At 40.4% G+C, this 21349-nt stretch overlaps 1 protein-coding gene and 1 long non-coding RNA gene across 5 annotated transcripts in view; one reads left to right on the top strand and one right to left on the bottom strand.

Annotated features, from left to right (window-relative positions):
- RNF38 (ring finger protein 38) overlaps positions 1-21349 on the bottom strand; it is a 138951-nt gene that overhangs the window by 60512 nt on the left and 57090 nt on the right. The window contains 1 exon segment of the mRNA XM_041121078.1: positions 5498-5568. Within this exon segment, the coding sequence (XP_040977012.1) occupies positions 5498-5568 (71 nt within the window).
- Positions 187-18053, top strand: LOC115336740. Of its 4 annotated transcripts, XR_005931647.1 has the most exons (4): positions 323-546; positions 826-1247; positions 1602-1710; positions 6096-8929. It is a non-coding gene; the product is annotated as an uncharacterized LOC115336740 (long non-coding RNA). The 4 variants fall into 4 exon arrangements; XR_005931648.1 differs by lacking the exon at positions 6096-8929 and adding an exon at positions 17545-18053 and having other exon boundaries at positions 187-1247; XR_005931646.1 differs by having other exon boundaries at positions 187-1247.

The raw sequence follows: 21349 nt of genomic DNA, 5'->3' as shown, positions 1-21349 counted from the left end.
TCAGTCGCCCCAGCCCCGCGAGACGGAAGGAGCTAGCCCCGCCCCACAGGCAGCGACGCGGGGCGTTCTTTGTTTGCACCTGGGAGCGGCGGGGGGGGCGGGGGGGGTCGGCCCGCATACGTCATCGCCACGGCCGGAAGACAAGGCGAGACAAGGCGAGGCGAGGCGAGGCGAGGCAGCCGACACACGCGCCGGCGGCGGCGGCGGCGGGACAACCCGGAACCCTTCAGCGCCTGCGCGCTGGCGTGAAAGCCGCTCTCCCCTTCCCCTGGTCAGCGGCCGGGGGCGGGGCGGCCCCGCCCCCTTTTAGTTTCGGTTTCTCGCTCCGCGCCCCTTCTCGCGCCCGCTGCCCGCGCAGCGGCGAGGCCGGAAGCAGGGCGCAGGTCGGTGCGCTCCCCCCAGCAGCGGGGGCTGCGCCTGCGCCGCGTCCCTTCCGGGGGCGGGGCCAGGCGGATTCCCGCTCCGACGGCGCCTCCCCGCCGCGACGCTGCTCCGCCCGTCACCGCTCTAAACGAAACGGAGCGAGCAGTCGCCGGCAGCTGGCGGGTAAGCCTGCGGGCGCGTGCGCGGCAGCGCGAGACTGAAGCGCCCGGCAGGAAGGAGCCCCGAGAGGCGGGCGGGAAGCCGGCCTGCGAGAGGTCCGCGCCTGGGGCGTACGTGCTGTCGCCACCGGCGGGGTACTCGCCGGAACAGGGGGGACTAGGGGCTCTCTTCTCAAAAACGAAGCATCATAAAAGCCATCGAGCTTCTCAACAACGGCCGCCTGCCGTCTGCTCAGCTCATACTTAGGGGCTCTGGATTTTCATCTGCCTTCGTGATACGCAGGAGGGGGTGAGACCGACTAGAAAAAAGTCAACAAAACCCACAGGAGCAACGTCACCTGACCTCTGATGAGTCATTAGAGAAACATGATCAGCCTTTTGCTACCAGTGCTACAGGGAGACTCTCTCTTGATGCAGAACTGCTCAGCAAAGGGAACAAATGAGGTATCGGAGAACTGATTTACTTAAGCTATTCCCCCTAAATAAGATGTCATCACCCTAACTATTTTCACCTATCAAAACTACCTCCATTCTCTCTACTTCAGTCTGATAATGTTTCCCCAAATGTGATCCAGGAAAGCAAAATAAACCATCTGCTGTAGATACAAAGAATTAATGCTCTAAAGGAGACAATTCACCAGGCATGAAAGTGGTTTAAAATTAGTAAATTATATTCTTGCAGCTGCCAGATGTGAAGTGAAAAAGGTATGAATCTACTCAGTACGAATAGGCAGAATTAACTAGGGGGAGGGGCAGACGACACACACCAAGAGGAATAAATTAGTGCTGTCCTAACTGGACAAGAATTTTTTCCAGTTTTGGAAGTGGAGGGGGGAAAAGAAACTCCTTCTAATAGTTCCATGTTTCTACATATTGTCCCCCACAAGAGGCGCATATAATCATATTTTATAGAGCACATAGAAATATGTGTGATGGTCCTTAAAATATCTGAATTCCTGATTAATTTTGAGTTCAGCTGTGGATGAGTCTGTTAGGCTTATCCTACCTAACTGCACCACCCAAAGAGGAAAACAAAGAACTGGATTTTTTTTTTTTTAGGATTAGAACTTGTAAAATACTTCCCCTCTTGTGAAAAACATCTTTTTGAAGAGTTGACAGCCCTCTGGATTACAGACTGAGGACTGGGTGCCCATCGAGACAGACAAACGTGAGTAAGTTCAGGAACAAGAAACTACGAAAGAAATGGAAGATGTACTAACTATAACTAAGAAATTCAAAGGTTAGAAATAGTGAATCAAATCATGTAGTTATGTATTTGGGTCATAAGTACCAAGCAAAAAGAAATTCCTTACATACTGTAAGAAAGAAGTCTAATAGGAATAATACTATGAAAGTAAAATAACTGAAAGTAAGTTAAAAAGGAGTAAAGCAGAAATAATAATTTAGAAATAATAGTAATTTCCAACCCCTTAATAGTAGTGAAAAAATGCCATTGGATTGCTCCCGCAGTGCTTTTATTTTTTAATTACTACTGGGTGGTCAATTTGGTTTTTAACTGCATGAGAACTAAGGAATAAGTAACTTGATGACATCTCTGAAAAGAGATGTCCCAGGAGTAGTTAAGAGTTGCATCTTTGGAGTTTCTTTTCAAATTGAGCAAGTGTCCTTTAATGAAAGTACACCACTAGTGAAACAACCACCCAAAGGACAAAAAGTATTTTTAAAGCTAAATAAACTGAATATGATTGAAAGGCTCTGCAGGATAATATACTTGCATCTATCTCTCTGTTTTACACTAGTAGGAAACCACTGCTTGGACATTAAAGCAAAGTAATATTCCAAGGAATAATAGTTCCTTGTTACAAATACCATTCCTTAAATGCTGTGCTTTGTAAAGAAATTTATTCTGTTCTGTTATTTAATATTTTAAGAATGACAATTCCAGCTTTAAGTATTTAATTCATTTAAAGATCATAGGTATTAAACACATACAGCATGTTACACTTCAAAGAAAAATCCAAGAAATTACAAACGTGTAAAAAGGGTCCCGTGACTCATGCACTGAGGCTTAAAAGCTCCCACCTCCAAAGCAGCAATTATTTTAAGATGTACCTCAGTTATAACAACTTTGCAACACCAGGTAAAATGGGAAATTTACTCTGTTATCTATGCTATACTAGATCTTTTTATAAAAGAAGAGGCAAAGTACTGGTTTTGGTGCTACAAAATAAAACGGGTTCTTGGTACGACCAATAATGCTCTCAACAATGACACATCCTTAATGCAGTGAGGCCACACATGAAAAATCTTAGACTTTGGTTTTCTGCTGATGTCACTGAACATGAATTCAAGTTCTCATGTGCCAAGTCAACAAAATCAAGTAATTGGGTTGGAAGCCGGGGAATTGTTTTCATTAAGGTTGCAACATTCCCTTAGCATGTGTGGTATAGAACTTTTGTCATGCTGTTGTCCAGGAAATGAAGGCTGGGCTTGTGGACAACCTACTGTAAAATCTATGCAGATTGCAAGTCAAATAATATCCTCTACATTTCTCCTGTAATGCAAAAACTGGTTACACACAGCCAGGCACAGAGTGGTAAATTATTTCACTGAAACATGCGTATTGAATAATCAAAGAGATGCCAAACTATTCTGAAGGCATGCTCTTCATAAAGTTTCTAGTATGAATACAAAAATGTCTAACAATTAATAAAAATTTTTAGATAAATGAATCAGTGAAATCGGGCATTTTACCTTTAAATGATACTCCTACCAAAATGAACAGATGCTGTCTCTTAGTAATGGCAGAATAAATCAGAACTCTCTTTTTCAAAGTAATTCACACTGGAAACTACAAACCAGTTCAAAAACTGACAGAAAAACACAGGCATATGTGAAATACAAGCAAAGAGTGGTAAAGAATTGCAACTGTACCCTAGTACTGTAACCAACTGCTTTAGGAAGCACTACTTATGATTAAAAAAAAAAAGTATATCCATATACACAAGCCCTTCAAAAAATTAAAAACCAGAACAACAGACATCCAGTCGGCCTATACCCCCCCCAGGGATACTAACTGAGCATTAGTGCTCTATCTTTTCTTTCAAAACAAGAGCACAGAGTTCAGTGGCATATCTGAGAAGAACACCGATGTCTGTTCTGAAGATTGTTCACCGTTTTGCCAAACAAGTGATCATTTTAATCAAGGGATCAACTAGAATTTCCTATAAAATGCAAGGCAAACAGCTTCATGTATTCTCACAGAAAAATAAAAGGTCCTACCAAATAAAACTGACTTTTGAGGAAAGACATATCTTTGAAATATACCTAAACGCATTCTTTCTGCTTTTTATACTAGCTCCACTTTAGTCAGCTCTTCAGTTGGGAATTCTCATTTGGTGCAGAATCCCACCATCCTGAAATACACAAAAAAGTAAAGTTGTGGCCCAGTTCCTCTATCAATGTGGAGGCAGGTAGTGTGCCAAACAACTCAAAAGGCTATGTACTCTTCTGAAATTTATACCATGTAAGCTGCCACACCCCTTCCTACTCCCTCCCCTCAAACCTGTGAAGCACCTAACAAACAGAATTTGCAACAAAACTTAAAACAGTTTTAATTACCCTGACATGAAATAAAACTAAGGGAAGACAATCAAACACAGAGGTGATCTTCCATGTAATGACAGAAAAGGAAGAATGTTAAAAGGGAACGCCAGTGTTTAGTTGGTGCACTTGGACGGCTCTGAAATGACATTTCCCCCACCTGCTCTTTACCCAAGAATCTTCCAGGAACAGAGGGCACAAGGACCCAAACGAAAGCAGTGAATACTATTGAAAATAGTTAACCAGTTAATCAACTGGAAACTTAAAATAATTTTGCCATGTTCTGGATAGCATGTTTGACTAATACCTGTAGGTTAAACCAGCCCCCAAATCTACGATGGTACCTAAAAATAAAATTAAATTTTTTAAAAAAGGAGGGAAAACAGAGTGAGGGGGAAAAAAAGAAAACAAGGCAGCAGAGCAGTAAAAGCAACTTGCACTGAAAACAAATCTAGCTCTAGGATAAGCTGGAACAACTATAAAATTAACTTGCTCCACAATTTCAAAACATGGATTTGTGCACTTACCAAAGCATTGCCATGCAGGTCGCATTCCACTTTCCAAGAAAGATCATTTAAAATTTGACAAATACATACCGTTTTCCAGGCACGTCAAGCCAAAAAGTTAGTTTACTATAAAGTGGCATACTTGCAAACAATGTAATACATGTTACATGTTGAACTAATGTTAATCAATTTGCATTATTTACAGACAGTGAGGCTTAAGGTAAAACCATAAACAATAACAGGAACATGAAAGCAAGTCTCACAAGCAGTTCAATGTCAAAACTTTTCCCTTCTGTATGCCACACTTACAGTACTGATCCAAATATCATTGAACATTTAACATCCAGCACTCTACTGCCTCAAAGCAAGCCAATCTGAGAATGTGTCAAAAAAAGGTTAGGAAAATGCTTGCACACTACTAGACAGGTTGGTATTTTAAGGCTGCAGCACTGAACAGAAGCTTCCTATCTATAAAATCTTAAGTCCCCTGCTCCAAAACAGGAAAATACAGCTACTGCAAAAAGCCTTTGAACACTTAGCTAGGCTCTAACCTCTGAAGTCAGAAGCAAGAAGACATCCTACCTTACCTAAAAAGTAGCAAAACTATTGCTTTCTTTGTTAACTGAGGGTGTCAATATGGCAAATCACAAGTGTTTAGAATACCAAAGGAATACAAGCAAAAATAAAAGCACAGTACTAAAGACAAATTTCTCCTTAACTGACTAAAGGATTGTCTTGAGTAAAATATATTTCTTAATATGCTAGAGACAGTTCAAACAGTAACTCTGAAAACTGACTACTATACCTGATTGTATAGTAAAAGCAATACATAAAAAACCCCAATGCATATGCATCTTGTGAAGGAAACATTTATGTAAGCCTCACCTTGTCACCGTCATCATTACAAATATGATCTTGATGGATTGAGTGGCATTGAAAGGATGTACCAATGCTACCTACAAGGGCGGGGGGGGGGGGGGGGGGGGGGGGAGAGAAAGAAAAAAAAACATTAAAATGATAACCCAATTCCCGTGAAAGCTAAAAATAAAGACAAATTTAGCAAACATTCTTTTTTCCCCACACAGAAGAGAGATTTAGTTGCCGAACAGCTATGTCTGACAAGTCATGCATGCAATTCTGGTAATGAAACAAGCATCAGAGACACATTTTGCACAGTCTACCAACAATGTCTTCACATATATATTTTTTCTAAACATTTAACAGAATAAAATTAGAACTAGTTCATCAGTCTAAACCAAACATATGCAGTGAAGTACATACACACATATACAAATAAGGAAAAGCTACACACTTCATGTTTAGGCAGTGGAGTCCTGTCCCATATCCTTTACTACAGAAAATTTCAGCACCCTGGGTAGCCACAGAACAGCAGTCTCTTTCCAGTGCTATGTTAAGAATAAGAGAGTGGAAAAATCCAAGGTCAAAGCAGAAAAGTTTTAACGATACCCCTTCTTGTTTACAGTGGAATTTCAGCCTGCATAAGGTCCTTCCACAGGTTTCTTTATGCCTAGGAAAAAAGGGACAGCACACCTCTACAGAGGCTTACCCCAGTCCTGAGACTTCTGGCCAAGGAGGAAGACAAAACTAATGTTTGACTCTATCCATACAGATTCTCAAACAGATTTACAGAACTCTTACTCACACTGTAAAGTTTTATTTAATGTGCTGTTACTTGCTCAGAAAGTACAGGAGTGGGGTAACTGCTATTGTTGAATTTATGCTTCCCTAAGATGACTTCTTCGTGCAAATACTGAGCAAACAATTCTTAAGAAGCGAGGAGAAAAGAAGACTCTGATTTGTAAAGCTACACCATTTCATGATTTTCCTTACAGAAGATCTACCTAGAACTTTTCTCCACAAGTTTCTTGTGGTCCTTCTGTTATAATTTTGAAATGTTAGTACTCCTATTCTGTAACATTTACAACAAATTCCCTGGAAAAAGTCTGTCATAAAGCTTTGCAGTCCATGTGTTGTTTTGGACCTGGACAGAACTGATCAAAGAAGATAATTGTTTAAGCAGCCAGCCAGCCATAGGCTGTTGTTGTTCAGACTTTTTTTTGTTTGTTTAAAATGTTGCTGGAGATCATGGTGCAGCAGAACTCTGGCTTCTGAGAATTCACCTGCACTTCTGCACTACTCTGCACTTCTGACAAGCCAGAGTTACCTTAAAGCCACCAACAAAGTTTAAGAAATAACGTACGGAGAAGAGAAAGAAGCAGTAAACTGAATACTGGAGAAGAAAAAGCAACAACAGACAGCTTGAGGGCCTTTTCTGATTGTAACACAATCAACAAGACACATAAAAACATGAAACTGATTTAGTTCTTTTCATAGTTCTTAGGCAAACATGAAAATTGATTTAGTTCTTTTCATTGAGGAGAGAAAAAAAATATTTAAAAAAATCACTTAACCTCCAACTGATAATTTTGGACAAAACACTACTTCCACTCTGCAAATTGATCAGTATACAGTCCAAGGCACAATCAACACTTTTGTCATAAAATTACACAAGGAATGCCAGTTAGGTTCCTTGGTGAAACTTTTGTCAATGCCGATGTAAAGACTGAATTCCTGAGTTCTTAGTGAGTTAGCTGGCTAGCTGGCGTGTTCACACAAAACTGTCAATTTAAAAAAAACCACAAACGCGCAAGCTGATTTTTGGACAATTATTCTTGTACCTAAAAAAAAAAAAAAAAAAAAAAAAAAATTATTTGGCCCCAAACACAGAACTTCATAAAATTAGCTTCTTTTTGACTTACCACTTCAGAAAAAAGAAGTTACTCTGCCATAGGGGTCATTGACTCTGGCTGTACTGGCTTGAACAGCAGCAGAGCGTGCTCATACTGTGTATTTTTGTAGGAAGGGAGAACAAAGAAGAAATCACTATATAGTTGAAATTTCAGGGTGAAAAGGGAAAAGAAGATCAGTTTTAAACTGTTCAAAACATGCAAAGTTCCCTTCCCATTTGATTTAGACTGGTACAAAACACAAGTGTTTTCACTAGGAACACCCATATGCTTTCTTGAAATTTGGAATCAATTCAAGCTGAAAGGGAAGCTAAAAATGTTATGGGGTAATGGGCAGAAAGATGTCAAGCCTTATCCTTAACACAGTGTTAGCCCAGAGGCAGAACTGAAGTAAAATATGACCTCTTGGATTAGTCTAAGATAAAAAAGACAGGCAGCAAATAATTAAAATAGTTCCGTTCTGCCAAATTACAACAAATACATATAAACTTGGTTTGGGCATCTATGCATTTGGATAATGAAAGAAATTTCCAGAGGTGGTGCAGAGCCTACGTCTAACCTCAACACCACCTAAAACGTGTTCTCTACTAAATTAAACTCATAAATGTGGACCTTGTGTTACAGGCTACATTATAGGCTTTATAAGAATAGTGATCACATACGCAATCACAATGGTAAATTGGCTTTGTTCTAGCTATAATGGATACCAGCAGCAGCAACACAGCTGCAATAGTACAGCTTTAAGTTAGTAAGTACAACATAGGACACCTGGGCAGCCCATTAGATTTCATGTTGCCATAGCTTCAATTCTAACATATCTACATTATCACGAAAAAAAGTAGCTTGGGTTTTATGTACATGTTTCAATCATACTCAACTGTTCTATAAACAGCGCCACAGACAACCAAATGCAGTTAGCACAGGGTACAGCAATGCTTTCTAAAAAAAAAAAAAAAATAATTAAAACCAGCGTCTTTCATGATCTTCATACCATATTTGTTTCTTTTCTGGTCAACTACTTACTAATACCCTACAGTACAATAGCAAGATATAAGACACAATCCCTTAACTGTCAAAAGTAAAGATTTTACAGACATCCTGGCTGCTTTGCACCAACTAGGTGGCTAATCTCACCAACAAGCTCACCAAAAGCAGCCTTGGAAAAGGGTTTCTTTGAAAGACAGCACTGATAATGCAGTCCCTTGAATGGGGCCAGCAGAGGTAACAGATCTGGGGACACCGACACAGAGGATTACCAGCTAAAGGCTCTGCGCCGCAACAGTGCAATCTATAATATTGAGTTATACAGACAGGAAATCCTATAGTTTGCCTGACTTTTTGAATTTTATTTAACCCCCCCCCCCCCCAAAACTGAGCAGTTTTTAATAATTATCATGTTCTTAAAGCATTTTCTTTCTGAGAAAGAGATTACACCGAGACAGACCTGAAGAAAGGTTAATCATCTTTCACCCACCTGCAAGGAAGATCAACAGTCAGAATCTGCATCACCAAACAGTTTTCCACTGTGGTTTAACAGGGAAACAATGCTGGAGGACTGCAAGGAACTATAAACCAATTTACATTGCCCTGACTGCAGGGAGTAGATAAAAACTCAGTTAAACTACCTTCATATCCCCAAATTTACACTGAATTTCAGACCAGCTCAAGACTAATTGCACCTTAGGGCTAGCAGATCCTAGGGCTATTACAAGCAAGGCTTTAATTCTGACTGAAGCATTACCTCTGCTACAAAGCTGACTGAGAGTGGGGAAAAATGCCAGTAAGACTCCTATGTAAGCAATAGAATGTGGCACGTGGGCCACTGCCCACAGCAAGTTCCCAAGTGCATTTCCTTGCTGCAGTGTTCAGGAGGTGCAACTATGAGGTCTAAGGCCCGTCATCAGCTCAAGCAACATCCCAGCCTGAACTCTCTCTCCTGGGATCCAAAGCAGTCTCCCTGCTGTGCAAGTAACAGGGCACTCTGTAACAGTCAGCTTGTTTACTCAGACTCACAGCTTCTAATACCTAGGTGACAAAACTGTAGCCTCAATTTACGCTGAGACACATCTAAAAGACCACAGGCATCCATGAAACATCAGATCAGCCACCCCTTCAGCATTAATAGTATCAGGACAGGGTACAGAGTAATGCCCTTCAAGTGATACACACATATGTGCTTGTGTGTATATATATGTGTGTGCGTGTGTACACACGTTATCTATATGTAGTACAGAGACACACAAAGTTTCAAAGACTCAAGGACAAACTTGAATTTGTCTTTTACCACTTTAAATGCAGTTAAATTATTTTTCACTCTGTTTTGGGGTTGTGTGGTAGGGTTTTGGTAGTGGGGGAGTGGCCGCAGGGGTGGATCCTGTGAGAAGCTGCTAGAAGCTGACCCAAACTGGCCAATGGGGTATTCCATACCATGTGATGTCACATCCAGTATAGGAACTGGGGGGAGTGGGGGCGGGGGGATTGCCGCTCAGGGACTAACTGGGTGTTGATCAGCGGGTGGTGAGCAATTGCACTGCACATCATTTGTACATTCCAATCCTTTTATTATTACTGTTGTCATTTCATTAGTGTTATCATTATCATTATTAGTTTCTTCTTTTTATATTCTATTAAACCGTTCTTATCTCAACCCATGAGTTTTACTTCTTTTCCTGATTTTTTCCCCCATCCCACTGGGCGGGGGGGGGAGTGAGTGAGTGGCTGCGTGGTGCTTAGTTGCTGGCTGGGGTTAAATCAGGACACATAATCAGAAGAGTTCTGGGGTAAGTATTAGATTTGCAGGCTAGAGTTTGCAAATTAGCAAATGCGTGGAAACAAAGTCTGAACTGGAGTGAGTTTAGACTGTTAATCAACCAGTCCCTTTAAAAAGCCTGTGAGTTGAGTAGAGTATATATATTCTGGTGAGATACAACCATGGATGGCCAGTCTACTTGAAAAGATGCAAGGAAAAGAATCAAGAGGTGTTCCAGGAGCCTAAACTTCCAAAAGAAAGTAACACAAACCACTCCTGCAGATGTCCATCATCTGCTAGTCAACAATACTCCTCTGTTTGCGACACACTATTTAGATTTTAGAAGTTCCTTCTAATTCAAAGAGTCTTTCAAACTGCAGTCAAGAAGTTACTTAACAGGTAAACAGAGTATTTTGCTATTACAATGAAAAGGTTAGAGGTGAGTTCAAGAAATGATACAGCTACTTGGGCTGGTCAAGTATGAGATGGCTACAAATTAACTGTATTATAGCACTTACCAATTTTTTTTTCTTCCTATGCATGCAACTCTGACCATGAAGAAGAAACATGTTGCATCTTGCCTGGGGGTTGCAGCTGTGCAAGCTGCATATAATGCATATTAGAATTGTCATTCTTCCCTCTTTTTGTCCACTCTTCTTTTTATAAATTCAAAAAATTTGAAATTCCCCAGGTTTCCCAGAGGTTTGCATTCATTTTAACTTCTGTTGTGGCAAGAATTTATTACATACTGGGAAGAGCTAATATTTTTCATTTCTGTGGTATGGCACACCATTGTTAACTTTTAAGCAACTCCTGAGCCTATAGTACACATATCTAAGAGGCTGTGGATGACATCCTAGCCAGGAAGCAGCCTAAAGTCACTAGACAAGAAAAAAAGTAAAATGCCTTCTAAACTTCTCTTCTCCCCTTCCTCGTGCTTCCTCTACCTGCCAAGAAATCCATGCTCTTGTTCAACTGCAGACAGCATAGCTCTGCTGGTGTTTTCTGACTTGTGGTCTCCCCTTCTACCCGCTCTCATCAGCCTCACGGGTAAACCTGCCAGCCCCTTCTTACCATAATGCCCAGCTGAGGGGTGCTGTCCTCAATTCCACATACCCAGTGAAAACTTTTCTTTTCTAAGCATCAGAAAACATGGTCAGAGTCTGCAAGAAAAGCTCCCGCAGCTTTTCCTTCAGCTATCAAGAAAACACACTGCATGCTTAATAATCAGCAGGAAATGGGATGAAAATGATACAAGTGTAAACTCACAATGAAATCTGGGTCCATGTTTATTTCATGTAAGTTACACAGACCTTCCAGTCACACTCCTGACTGAATGACACCTCTCAGATGTTTTAGGAGAACAGGAAAGAAACCTAAAGGAAAGACTTTGTATTTTAAAAACTTGATGTCTGATATATTTTTAACAATGGCAGAACTTAAAAAAAGGAACAAAGTTACTTTAATACAGCAAAAGGCCTGAATACTGAGGCAGGCCTCTAAGCTTCATAAACAGAGCTCATCTATAAATCAGTACTGAAGAAGGACCTTTTTATCATTTCTCTGTGTCTCTCTCTACAAGTCTGCATAAATACTTCAATACTTCAAACAAAGAACATCTGATTTAAATGTAATAATTTAAATTTACAAATACAAACTGGACTGCTTACTCCAGGAACTGTCCACAAAATGGCCCCCACAGTAGTGGTTGGAATATAACCCCATCTACACACTCTTTTCCTGTGCTTGCAAACAAGCTTATAATAATGGCCCCATCACCTCACAGAGGAAACCACTGTGGCCTAGCTGTTGCCCTCCTCCTTCTGCATTAACTTTAGCAGCTCCATCTTTTCTAGTGAAGAGTGGGAACAGCTACACTTCAGATGGACTGGTAACCCACAGGCTCGACCACACTGTTTCACCCCCTTTGTAGCAGTCTCACACAGGGAGAGGCCACTGCTTTGGTAGCCATCCAGCTTCACGCTGCATGGTCCAAATTTTGAAAGGATTTGCATATTTTTAATGTAAGCACATATCTGTGTGGAAATCTGAGTCACTTCCACACTAAAGTGTCTCAGGGATCCAACCCATCAGCAACATGCTTGCCCATGTACCCTAGATTTGCAGCTAAAGTCAGATATTAAGTACAACATCAGAAAATTTTTCCTCAACGAACAATGCAGTATTACTGGATAAGCAAAGGCTTTCAATGAGCATATAAGGTTTTATTGCCAAATTAATAAAATAATTTCCACACAAGATTTATATGCATAAACTATACTAACCAGCGTGCCTAGGGCAAATAACTGACATACAGTCAGGCTTCAAATAAAATGAAAATCTCTGCCAACATTTAAAGAATTCTTGAAATCAAAGGTGTTAGAGAATTCATGTCTACTTTTATAAATTCTGTCTCTATGCACTGTAAAACTCCCTACAAAAATGAAATTATCGTACATGAGAGACAGAGTTTTGGAACATTCTTCAACATTCAACTTTGTTATTTAAAAAAATATTGAAACACATCAGAAGTAAGTCCTTACTGTTAGCTTTTTTCATCTCAAACATTACTCAGATTCTATTTTGGATTTCATGCAAGTGCAAAACTAGTATTTTAAAATTTGTATTTTCATATCTTTACAGTGCACATACAAAAGCAAGGAACGTTTCCCCTAAGCTTATTGACAGCTGTACGCTTTGATCTGGGGATCAGTTTTTTACTGCTTATTCAAGTAGCACTTCAGCAAGAAGTCATCCAGGGAAAAATTTTACAGCAGCAATAATACCTTCAGGAAATTAGGTTAATGCAGAAGTACTATCACATGCATAAACATATTATCACTATTTTACCAGGACTCTTAGTACTCAAAATGTCAGGAGATGGAGTGTAGCTCATGAGACTACACAGCAAAGTGTCAACAAAATCTCTTAGCAGGTTGTTATACCTGGTTCGTAATAGTATGACAGACAAAAACCAACTATGTAAAGCAGTAAGGTAAAAGCACTATTTATGTCAAATAGGCTATTTAATTATAGGGTCAAAAGTAGGAAGTCACTTTCTATTCTGAGGACAACTTCTATGATCTGAGACTAAGAAGTGATTTTCCTAAAGTGATACCACAGAGGAAGTTCTAATCTGTTATTATAAGGCTATTCTAAAAAAAAACAAATGCTGCCACAACTATGCATCTATTAGCAGGTTTCTACTACCCCCCACAAACGGCATTTTAGTTTTCAATCAAGGCCTACTCCAAAATATAAATCTAAAAGCCAGTTCTTCAATTTGGATACAATGTGACACTGTTTATAACATCATTCCCATTTGCTTTGCCACTCCAGTGTAAAACTTCTATCATAAGTATTTAGTATACACTGTTTATAAATGGAAGCTGTTCAAAGATAAGTTTGATTACAGGATAGAGTTAGACCACTCCTTCTCTGTTATCTTTGTATCCTCCTGTCTCTGATGAACTGAGTTAATAAAAATCACATTGTTTCTTGCTATCTCATGCAAGTGTCAAACATGCAAGTAAATCGAGATTAGGAGACCATTTAAGAATTTTGCAACCGCAAGCCCTGCATCAGATGACTGCTCAAGTAGTCCCCAGGGACATTCACTGTCGTTTACATTCAATAGGGCACAAGCTAATTTCAAAGAATCATAAAATGGTTTGGATTTGAAAGGACCTTTAAAGATCATCTAGTCCACCCTCCCTGCCATGGGCTGCAACAGCTTTCATTAGATCAGGTTGCTCAAAGCACCATCCAACCTGACCTTGAACACTTCTAATGACAGGACACCCACACCTCTCTACAATACCCAAAACAGGGCAACCTGTTCCAGTGTTTCTCCACCCTCATTGTAAAAACTTTCTTCCTTATATCCTCCTTATATTCCTAAATCTACCCTCTTTCAGTTTAAAGCCATTGCCCCTTGTCCTATCACTACAGGCCTCAGTAAAAAGTCTCTCCCCATCTTTCCTACAAGCCCCCTTTTAAGTATTGAAAGGCTGCAATAAGATCACTCCAGAGCCTTCTCTTCTCTAGGCTTAACAACACCAACACACTCAGCCTTTCTTCACCGGAGAGGTCTTTCAGCCCTCTGATCATTTTTGTGGCCTTCCTCTGGACGCACTAACAGGTCCACGCCTCTCTTGTACCGGGACCCCAGAGCTGGATGCACTACTATAGGTCAGGTCTCATGAGAGCAGAGTATAGGGGAAGAATCACCTCCCTTGACCTGCTGGCCACACTTCTTTTTATGCAGCCCAGGATAGGATTGGCTTTCTGGGATGGAAGCACACACTGCTGGCTCATCCAATTTTTCATCCACCACTATCCCCCAAGTCCCTCTCTGCAGGGCTCCTTTCAATCCATTCAACCCCCAATGTGATATTGGGGATTGCTCCAACCCAGGTGCAGGACCTTCTGCTTGTTCCTGTTGAACTTCATGGCATCCACATTGGCCCACTCAAGCCTGTCAAGGTCTGTCTCGTTGGCATCCCTTCCCTCAAGCCTATCAACTGCACCACTCAACTTGGTGTCATCCACAAACTTGCTGAGGTTCCACTCAATCCTACTATGTCATTGATGAAGGTATTAAATAGTATTGGTCCCAGTATGGACCCCTGAGGGACACCACTTTGTTACTGGTTTCCACATGGGTGTTGAGCCAGAGGCCACCCATCAAATCTCTCCAATTTAGAGGCAAGAATGTTGTGTGGGACCATGCCAAAGGCTTTACAGAAGTCCAGGTAGATGACATCTGTACCTCTTCCCTTGTCCACTGATGCAGTCACTCCATTGTAGAAGGCCACTAGATGAGTAAGGCATGACTTGCCCTTGGTGAAGCCATGTTGGCTGTCTCTAATCACCTCACTGTCTTCCATAGGATTAGTCATAGCTTCCAGGAGGATCTGTTCCATCATCTTACCAGGCAGGGACGTGAGGCTGACTGGTCGGTAATTCCCAGGGTGCTCCTTTTTATCCTTTTTAAAAGGGTATTTGCAAAAGAAAGCAAAGAAATAAAAGTGCCTGTGGGATTACTGATAAAAAGATACACGAATCTGAACCACCTCAACTACTCCCTGGACATACAGAAATACCACCTAACACATATGCCAACCTTTGTGTGGGGATGGGAACAATTTTCCAAAAACCTCCTTATTCCCACAATCAGCTCATGTTTCTTAAGGGGCGATCTATCTATACATATGTTGTGCAGATCATTTCCATGCTGCTGGGGACAAGGTCTACAGATTCAGAAGAGGTTACTCTCACTGGACTTGGCAGTCAGGTGCTTGAACCAAATGTACAACACAAGAATCAGTTCCTCCTGTCTGAGCAGTATTGTCCTTAGATCTTCTCTCGTAACAAAATCATTCTGAGATTATTTTCTGAAGAATTGGTATCAACCTAAATTGCAGCTTCTACCTCTGCTGCTACAGCACAAAAACATACTTCCTCTTAGCTGCTGTATTACAGGACTCTTAGAAGACTTACCTATACAGAAAGTGATACTTGAGAGACAAAGGTTGATGCTTTGAGACACAGAGATTAAAGACAAGCAGTGTTTTATTTTCCATTCTCTTCTCTGCTACACATTAAGATTCACAGCTCCTACACTGCAATTATCTCTGATAGGTATCAAAAGGAATTCATAATTCATTAACAAACTAAAAAGAACCTCATTTTCTGGATTAAAAATCTGCAAAAGACTGACACTATTGCCAACACACTCTGAACAGCATCTCCAGTTTATGGTGTCTGGCCCCTGTGGCAGCTTTGCTTGGCAGTTAGTTACACAATCCCCCTGCTGCTCCCTGGTGGCTATTTCATCAGGTGTCCTCCTGCACAAGACCAGTAGAGAATGCTCTCACCCTGTGTATGCACATTTGATGCCGATCCAGAGTGAAGCATAACATTCATTTATACAGCTATATAGTGGGGTGAGAGCCACCACAGAAAATACTATCCAGGAGTCAAAACACAGCACTGCCTTTTCAGATAAAGCCTCTCCTCCAGGAAGTTCAGTATCCACCAGAAAGAAGGAAACTTTCTTCCTGTTCTTGTCAATTTACAAAAGGAAGCTAACAGCAGTACCATAAGCCCAAAAGATATCCAAACATAGTTACTTAAAAGCATATGCAAATAGGTATAAAAGGAAAGAAAACAAGTATTTCAATAACTCAAGGCTGACTTTTACTGAAAGTAAATCAATCCTAGAACACAAAAATAAAAATGGCAAGCCACGAAGCATTAAAAAAAAAAAATTAATCTTGTCATGGAATTCAGTTTTTATTATCAGCTGTGTGGAAGCTGAAGCAACCAACACAACTGCATTAAAAGCCAGGTATGAGCAAATAAGGGCACATGGATACCCTTCACACTGCTCTATTCCCATCCTTGCAGGACTTTATATTAATCGTTTTGAAGATTCAGCTGTCTTGAGTTTCTGAGTCTCCTGAAAGTTATTTTTCAAAAGCTACCTGAAATTTCAAGCCATTTGTTTCTCTCTATTTGTAACTAGACTATTAAACTGATTTTCTTGAAATTCGTCTTCTCTTGAGAATCTCATTTAAGACTCTGAAAAATCAAAGACTGCTTATACAAACTGTCTGGCAACTTCTTTTTGGATGCAATGAATAAAGTGCTTTCTTTGGCTTAAATTTATTGTCACCATTACAACATAAACTTGTTGTCATCATTACAACAAAAAACAAACAGAGAAGCACAACTTTAAACATTAAACTCTAAACCTTAGCTTGTTGCCTCCCTCCTGTTTCTTTCTGGCATCACCCACCAAACCCAGCATTAATTTACACAAAGAATTTTTTATTAAGAAAAAAAAAAAAAAAGAAAAAAAGCCTTAAAGCTTCCACACAGTCTAGCCTGGAGAAGAGAAAGCTTCAGTGGTAAAAATGTCGCAGTGCTGTCTGACTCATGCAGCCTTTAACACAGATAGGAAACAGCAATCCAGAGCATGCATTTATTACCAACTTTTTCCAGTTTCCTACTTTTATCATGAAACAATGTCAGCAAAATCCTGGAACCAAAATTTTAAATATACCTCTTTTTTTTTTTATTTTCACTGCATGTTCAATCTAGCCATAAAGCAAAAGGCAACCATGAGGCACTGCCTACTTAGGAACTGACCTTGCAAATACCTGTTTGAAACAGGATCAATTCCAAAAGCATGGTTAAAGGTGTATGATCAAGCCATCTCTAGGAAATTATTTCACGGGAAAGCCCAATCTCTCTCTAAAGACAGCTTATCTACTAAAATGGGAAAACCTAATACAATTAAAATTGGTCTCGGAGAGAAGCCAGAGAAGCCAAAGCAGTACTTTGTTACTGCGTATGAGCTTGTGACGGCCTGACGGAAGCACAGTTAATGTCTCAAACATTCCTTACAGAATTTTGGTAAAGACGACAGTTTCTATGGAAACACTGAGGCTGCACAAATGACAGGAAGATGCAGCTGGGAGAGAGGGCCCCATGGAAGTGAGACCGCACTTTTCTAAAGCCAAACTTCCCCATCTTGAGCAGCCCTGTGAAGAGCTGATACAGAAATCATCTTCATGATGCATGCGCCAAGAAGAAAGGTCAAACAATGGTCATGTCTGCAGGGAGGGAGAAGTTACTCCCCAAACGACCCCCAAGCCCACCGACCTGTTTCCCGAAGGTCCTGAAAGCACAAACTGCGCATGCACCAAAGTCAAGAAGATTCTAGATGCATAGACTGTGCATGACACCTAATAAGTCTAATGAGTTTGAGTGCCCGCCCGAAGGAGGGGCAAGGAGATTATAAAAGGGCCCCAGGGAGGCACGCCCTTCTGGAACTGGACCCCCTCAACTGGCTGGACCAATGCTGGACCCAGGACTGGTGAAATCTTTGTCTTCTCTCTCTCCCTCCCCTCTGCTGACCAAGTCTGGGACTAGGAGAGGATCCAGCCGCCCCTACACTCCTCTCTGAGGAGAAGTCTAGAAAGCAAGGGGGTCCACTCTGAACCTCGTGACTCAATGAAAAGGCTCTCCTTATTTTCTTCCCTGAAGTGATCCCCAAATAAGCAAGGCTTGTAGTATATGTTTGGTGACAGACATATGGTTAGCCCATGTTACACAGTTTACTGACGTAGTTTCATGCCAATTCTTCTTGCGAGCGAATAAAAGTTGTGTTTTGTGAGTTAAAGCATCCCTGGTGCTGTTTCACCTTAATCCTGACCTGGGAATTGGCGAACCTGAGTCATTGTCCTGAGAAATTGGGATGTGACAGAGCTTTCCACAACCCCCATCTCCCTGAAGCTGATTAAGTGCTTACTATTGCAACTTACATTAATAACCAGTAGGAGTGACTTGCCCAAACAAAATGAAGAAGTTAATATATATTTGACGGTCCAAGAAATAACTTTCTCTCTTCCTGTCCTTCTTGGTCTCACTCCAATTAGTAAGCATTTGTCCCAGTCTTTTTTCCAAGAAGGAACCATGTTAACGTTCAGCGTTTTATTTATGTCCCTTTCTTCTTATATGTGCAGAGTAAGGCCATTAGCAGCCAGAGACACCACACCGACTTTTTTAAAAATTAAAGGAAATATTTAGTAATATAGAGATTATAAACTAATAATAGAGAATACATAGTAATAATAGAGATTTCAGTTCCACAATATCACAGTTTTCCTCCCTTCCTAGATACATCATGTCTCAATCTGATAGGGTTTTCACAAAGAAAGAAACTTTCCAAGGAACCTCAACTTGCTTTATCACAAGCAGCAGTATCATTGTAATCAATGAGGCAAAGATGCTGAGAAAATAAGAGGCAAATTTGACATCTACACATCTGAATGTTTCTCTGGAAAACCAGGTTCTGCTTTTTTGGAGTACCATCCAGTAAGCAAATTACACCAAGCTTTACAGCACAGGAATTCTATGCTAATTTGTTGTGCCTCCCATGGGGACATGCTGCAATTTTTTCTGACTCTTTTTTTCTTCTCTGTCTTTTAAAACTAAGATGAACTACCACATACTTCGTCCCATCTTGGTATTCCTTTCCCAACTGCTCCCTTAATTACCTTTGCCTAGGCATCTCCACAGTTCCCAGCCCCTGTCACCATCTACATGCCACTTGCTCTTGTCCACGCTATGCTCATTTTCAAAACCTTCTTCCACACTGTCTGTTCTGAGGAGAAAGGACATAATCAGGTATACAAAGTTCCTAATTTTAGCTCCGGTGCAAATATTGGACACAGTTATTACAGTTGTAACCTGTAGTTAAAACTGCAAGTAAATCAGCCAGCAAACAGATATGCAGAAAACACCACGTTTGTTGTTTTCAATTTCCAGCATGTCTGAATTCTGATTTCTTTTTTGATTACTTTGATTTTTAAAGGCTCTTCTTTACTCTAATTGAAATGGATTTCCATGGGAATGGTAAGTCAGAACACTGGCACAAGAGTCCAGGCCTCTGCCAAGTTTCAAATCCCAAGAGCATGTTACGTAACTAGAAAATTTCTCATGAAGAATTATTCCAAGAGACTTTCCTAACCAGCCCAAATGCATTTCTGTCTGTCCTGGACCTCAGAGATAGCAGAGTATTTCTTCTGAAGTCTTCCCAAATGTTGCACTGGAAAAATTCCATCTAACATGTCACAATTTGGGAAAAAAGCTATGAAAAACTGAACGCTCTCTTCAGTTTTTCAGGGAACTATTGTACTCTTACCAGCACAGCTACCAGGGAATTAGACACATACTTCATCTACACAAAGAACTCCCTTTTCAAGTAACACCACTCCCTCATTTCTAGGACCTTCAACTTCTAATTCAATTTCAAAATTAAAAAAATCGAACAAATCACATTAAATTGTTTCCCTATCATACCTCACTGTATCTTTTTGAAAACGCAGCCAGTCAACAGTTAATGCAAATGCCACCAAACACCATGACCTGCTGCTCCAGTCTGTTCATCTCATCATAACATTTCTTCCTTTATTTTGAGGGCAGATAATTGGCTTTAAATTCTCCAGCAATACTAACAGACAGAAAACCCACTCTGAATACATGCTATAAAACCAACCATATGCCCTAGGATGGAGGTAAAAAGCTTCCAGGGCTAAGTAGGCTTCTTCTTCAGTGTCAGCAAAAACCCCACACTGCTCTACTGAATAGCAGTAAGGCAACTTTCCAGTATGGTTACATCAGTCACTATTTTTGCATGCTGTTGCCTTTTCTCTTTTAAAAATATAGAAATTCTTTGGCCTATCTTTCCTGCTTCCATAGGCTACCAAGTCTTACCAAGTTTATGAACTTCATTCAAATCTTCCCTTCTGATAATCCTTGCATCTTCAAAAACTCACCTAAGGTTCTTAACAAAGGTTCTTAAGGTTCTCAGCAGAAAAGAATCTTTTTTTTGGAAAGAGCACATCAAAAAAAGTAGCTCTGACTAACGTTCTTTTGTCCATTCTTAAACACACTATCAATTTAAGCAGCTAAAGACATGCAGAACTCAATATCTGACCTGTGATAAAGGAACACTGTTACAAAGAAGTCCAAGTTTTCATTTACCTCTTAGTTACTCAGAATTAGCTGCTTTAGGTGATTCTGAAATCACTGCTGTTAATATCTATCAGAAAGTTAATCTACCTTTCTGCCAAGTATCTATTCAAGCAACACAAACTGGGTTGCACCCATCCATCTATGTTAAAAATTTGGAATCAAATGGCCTAATCAAGATCGAAATCAGTAGGGTGGATAATACCAAGGCTCAAGGTAAGGTCCCTTTTGCTTCTGTAAAATATGCAGCATACAGGCAGATTCTCATTAATTCACAGCATACAGAAAGATTCTTCCATCTGGAGGTCTCCTGAGACTCAAATAGCCAAACAGCCCCACTTTTTGGACTGGACATTCACTTCCCAGTATTTCAAAAGATGAGATTACTCAGGAGTTCTCAAGAGACCATTTCCATTCCGAACCCTTTCATCATAAAGAAAAATGCAGAACAATGAAATTCCATAGTAATACATTACCCAAGAAAAATCAAGATGGACCAAAATAAAGATTGTATGCACAACCTTGATTGCACTGCCTGATCCAAGAAAGAGTCTTTGAGCATCACAAACTAGCAGGTAAAAAGACATAAATTTTAAATTAAGACACTGAATTTAAACACAATCAAAGCTATTTTAAAATGTACTTAAAATCAAAGCCTAAGTTGTCTAGAATGAA

The sequence above is a fragment of the Aquila chrysaetos genome, chromosome Z, assembly GCF_900496995.4.
Source record: "Aquila chrysaetos chrysaetos chromosome Z, bAquChr1.4, whole genome shotgun sequence".
Classification (NCBI taxonomy): Eukaryota; Metazoa; Chordata; class Aves; order Accipitriformes; family Accipitridae; genus Aquila; species Aquila chrysaetos.
Note: the sequence above shows the minus strand (reverse complement) of the source record. Positions and strands in the feature narration are given on the sequence as shown.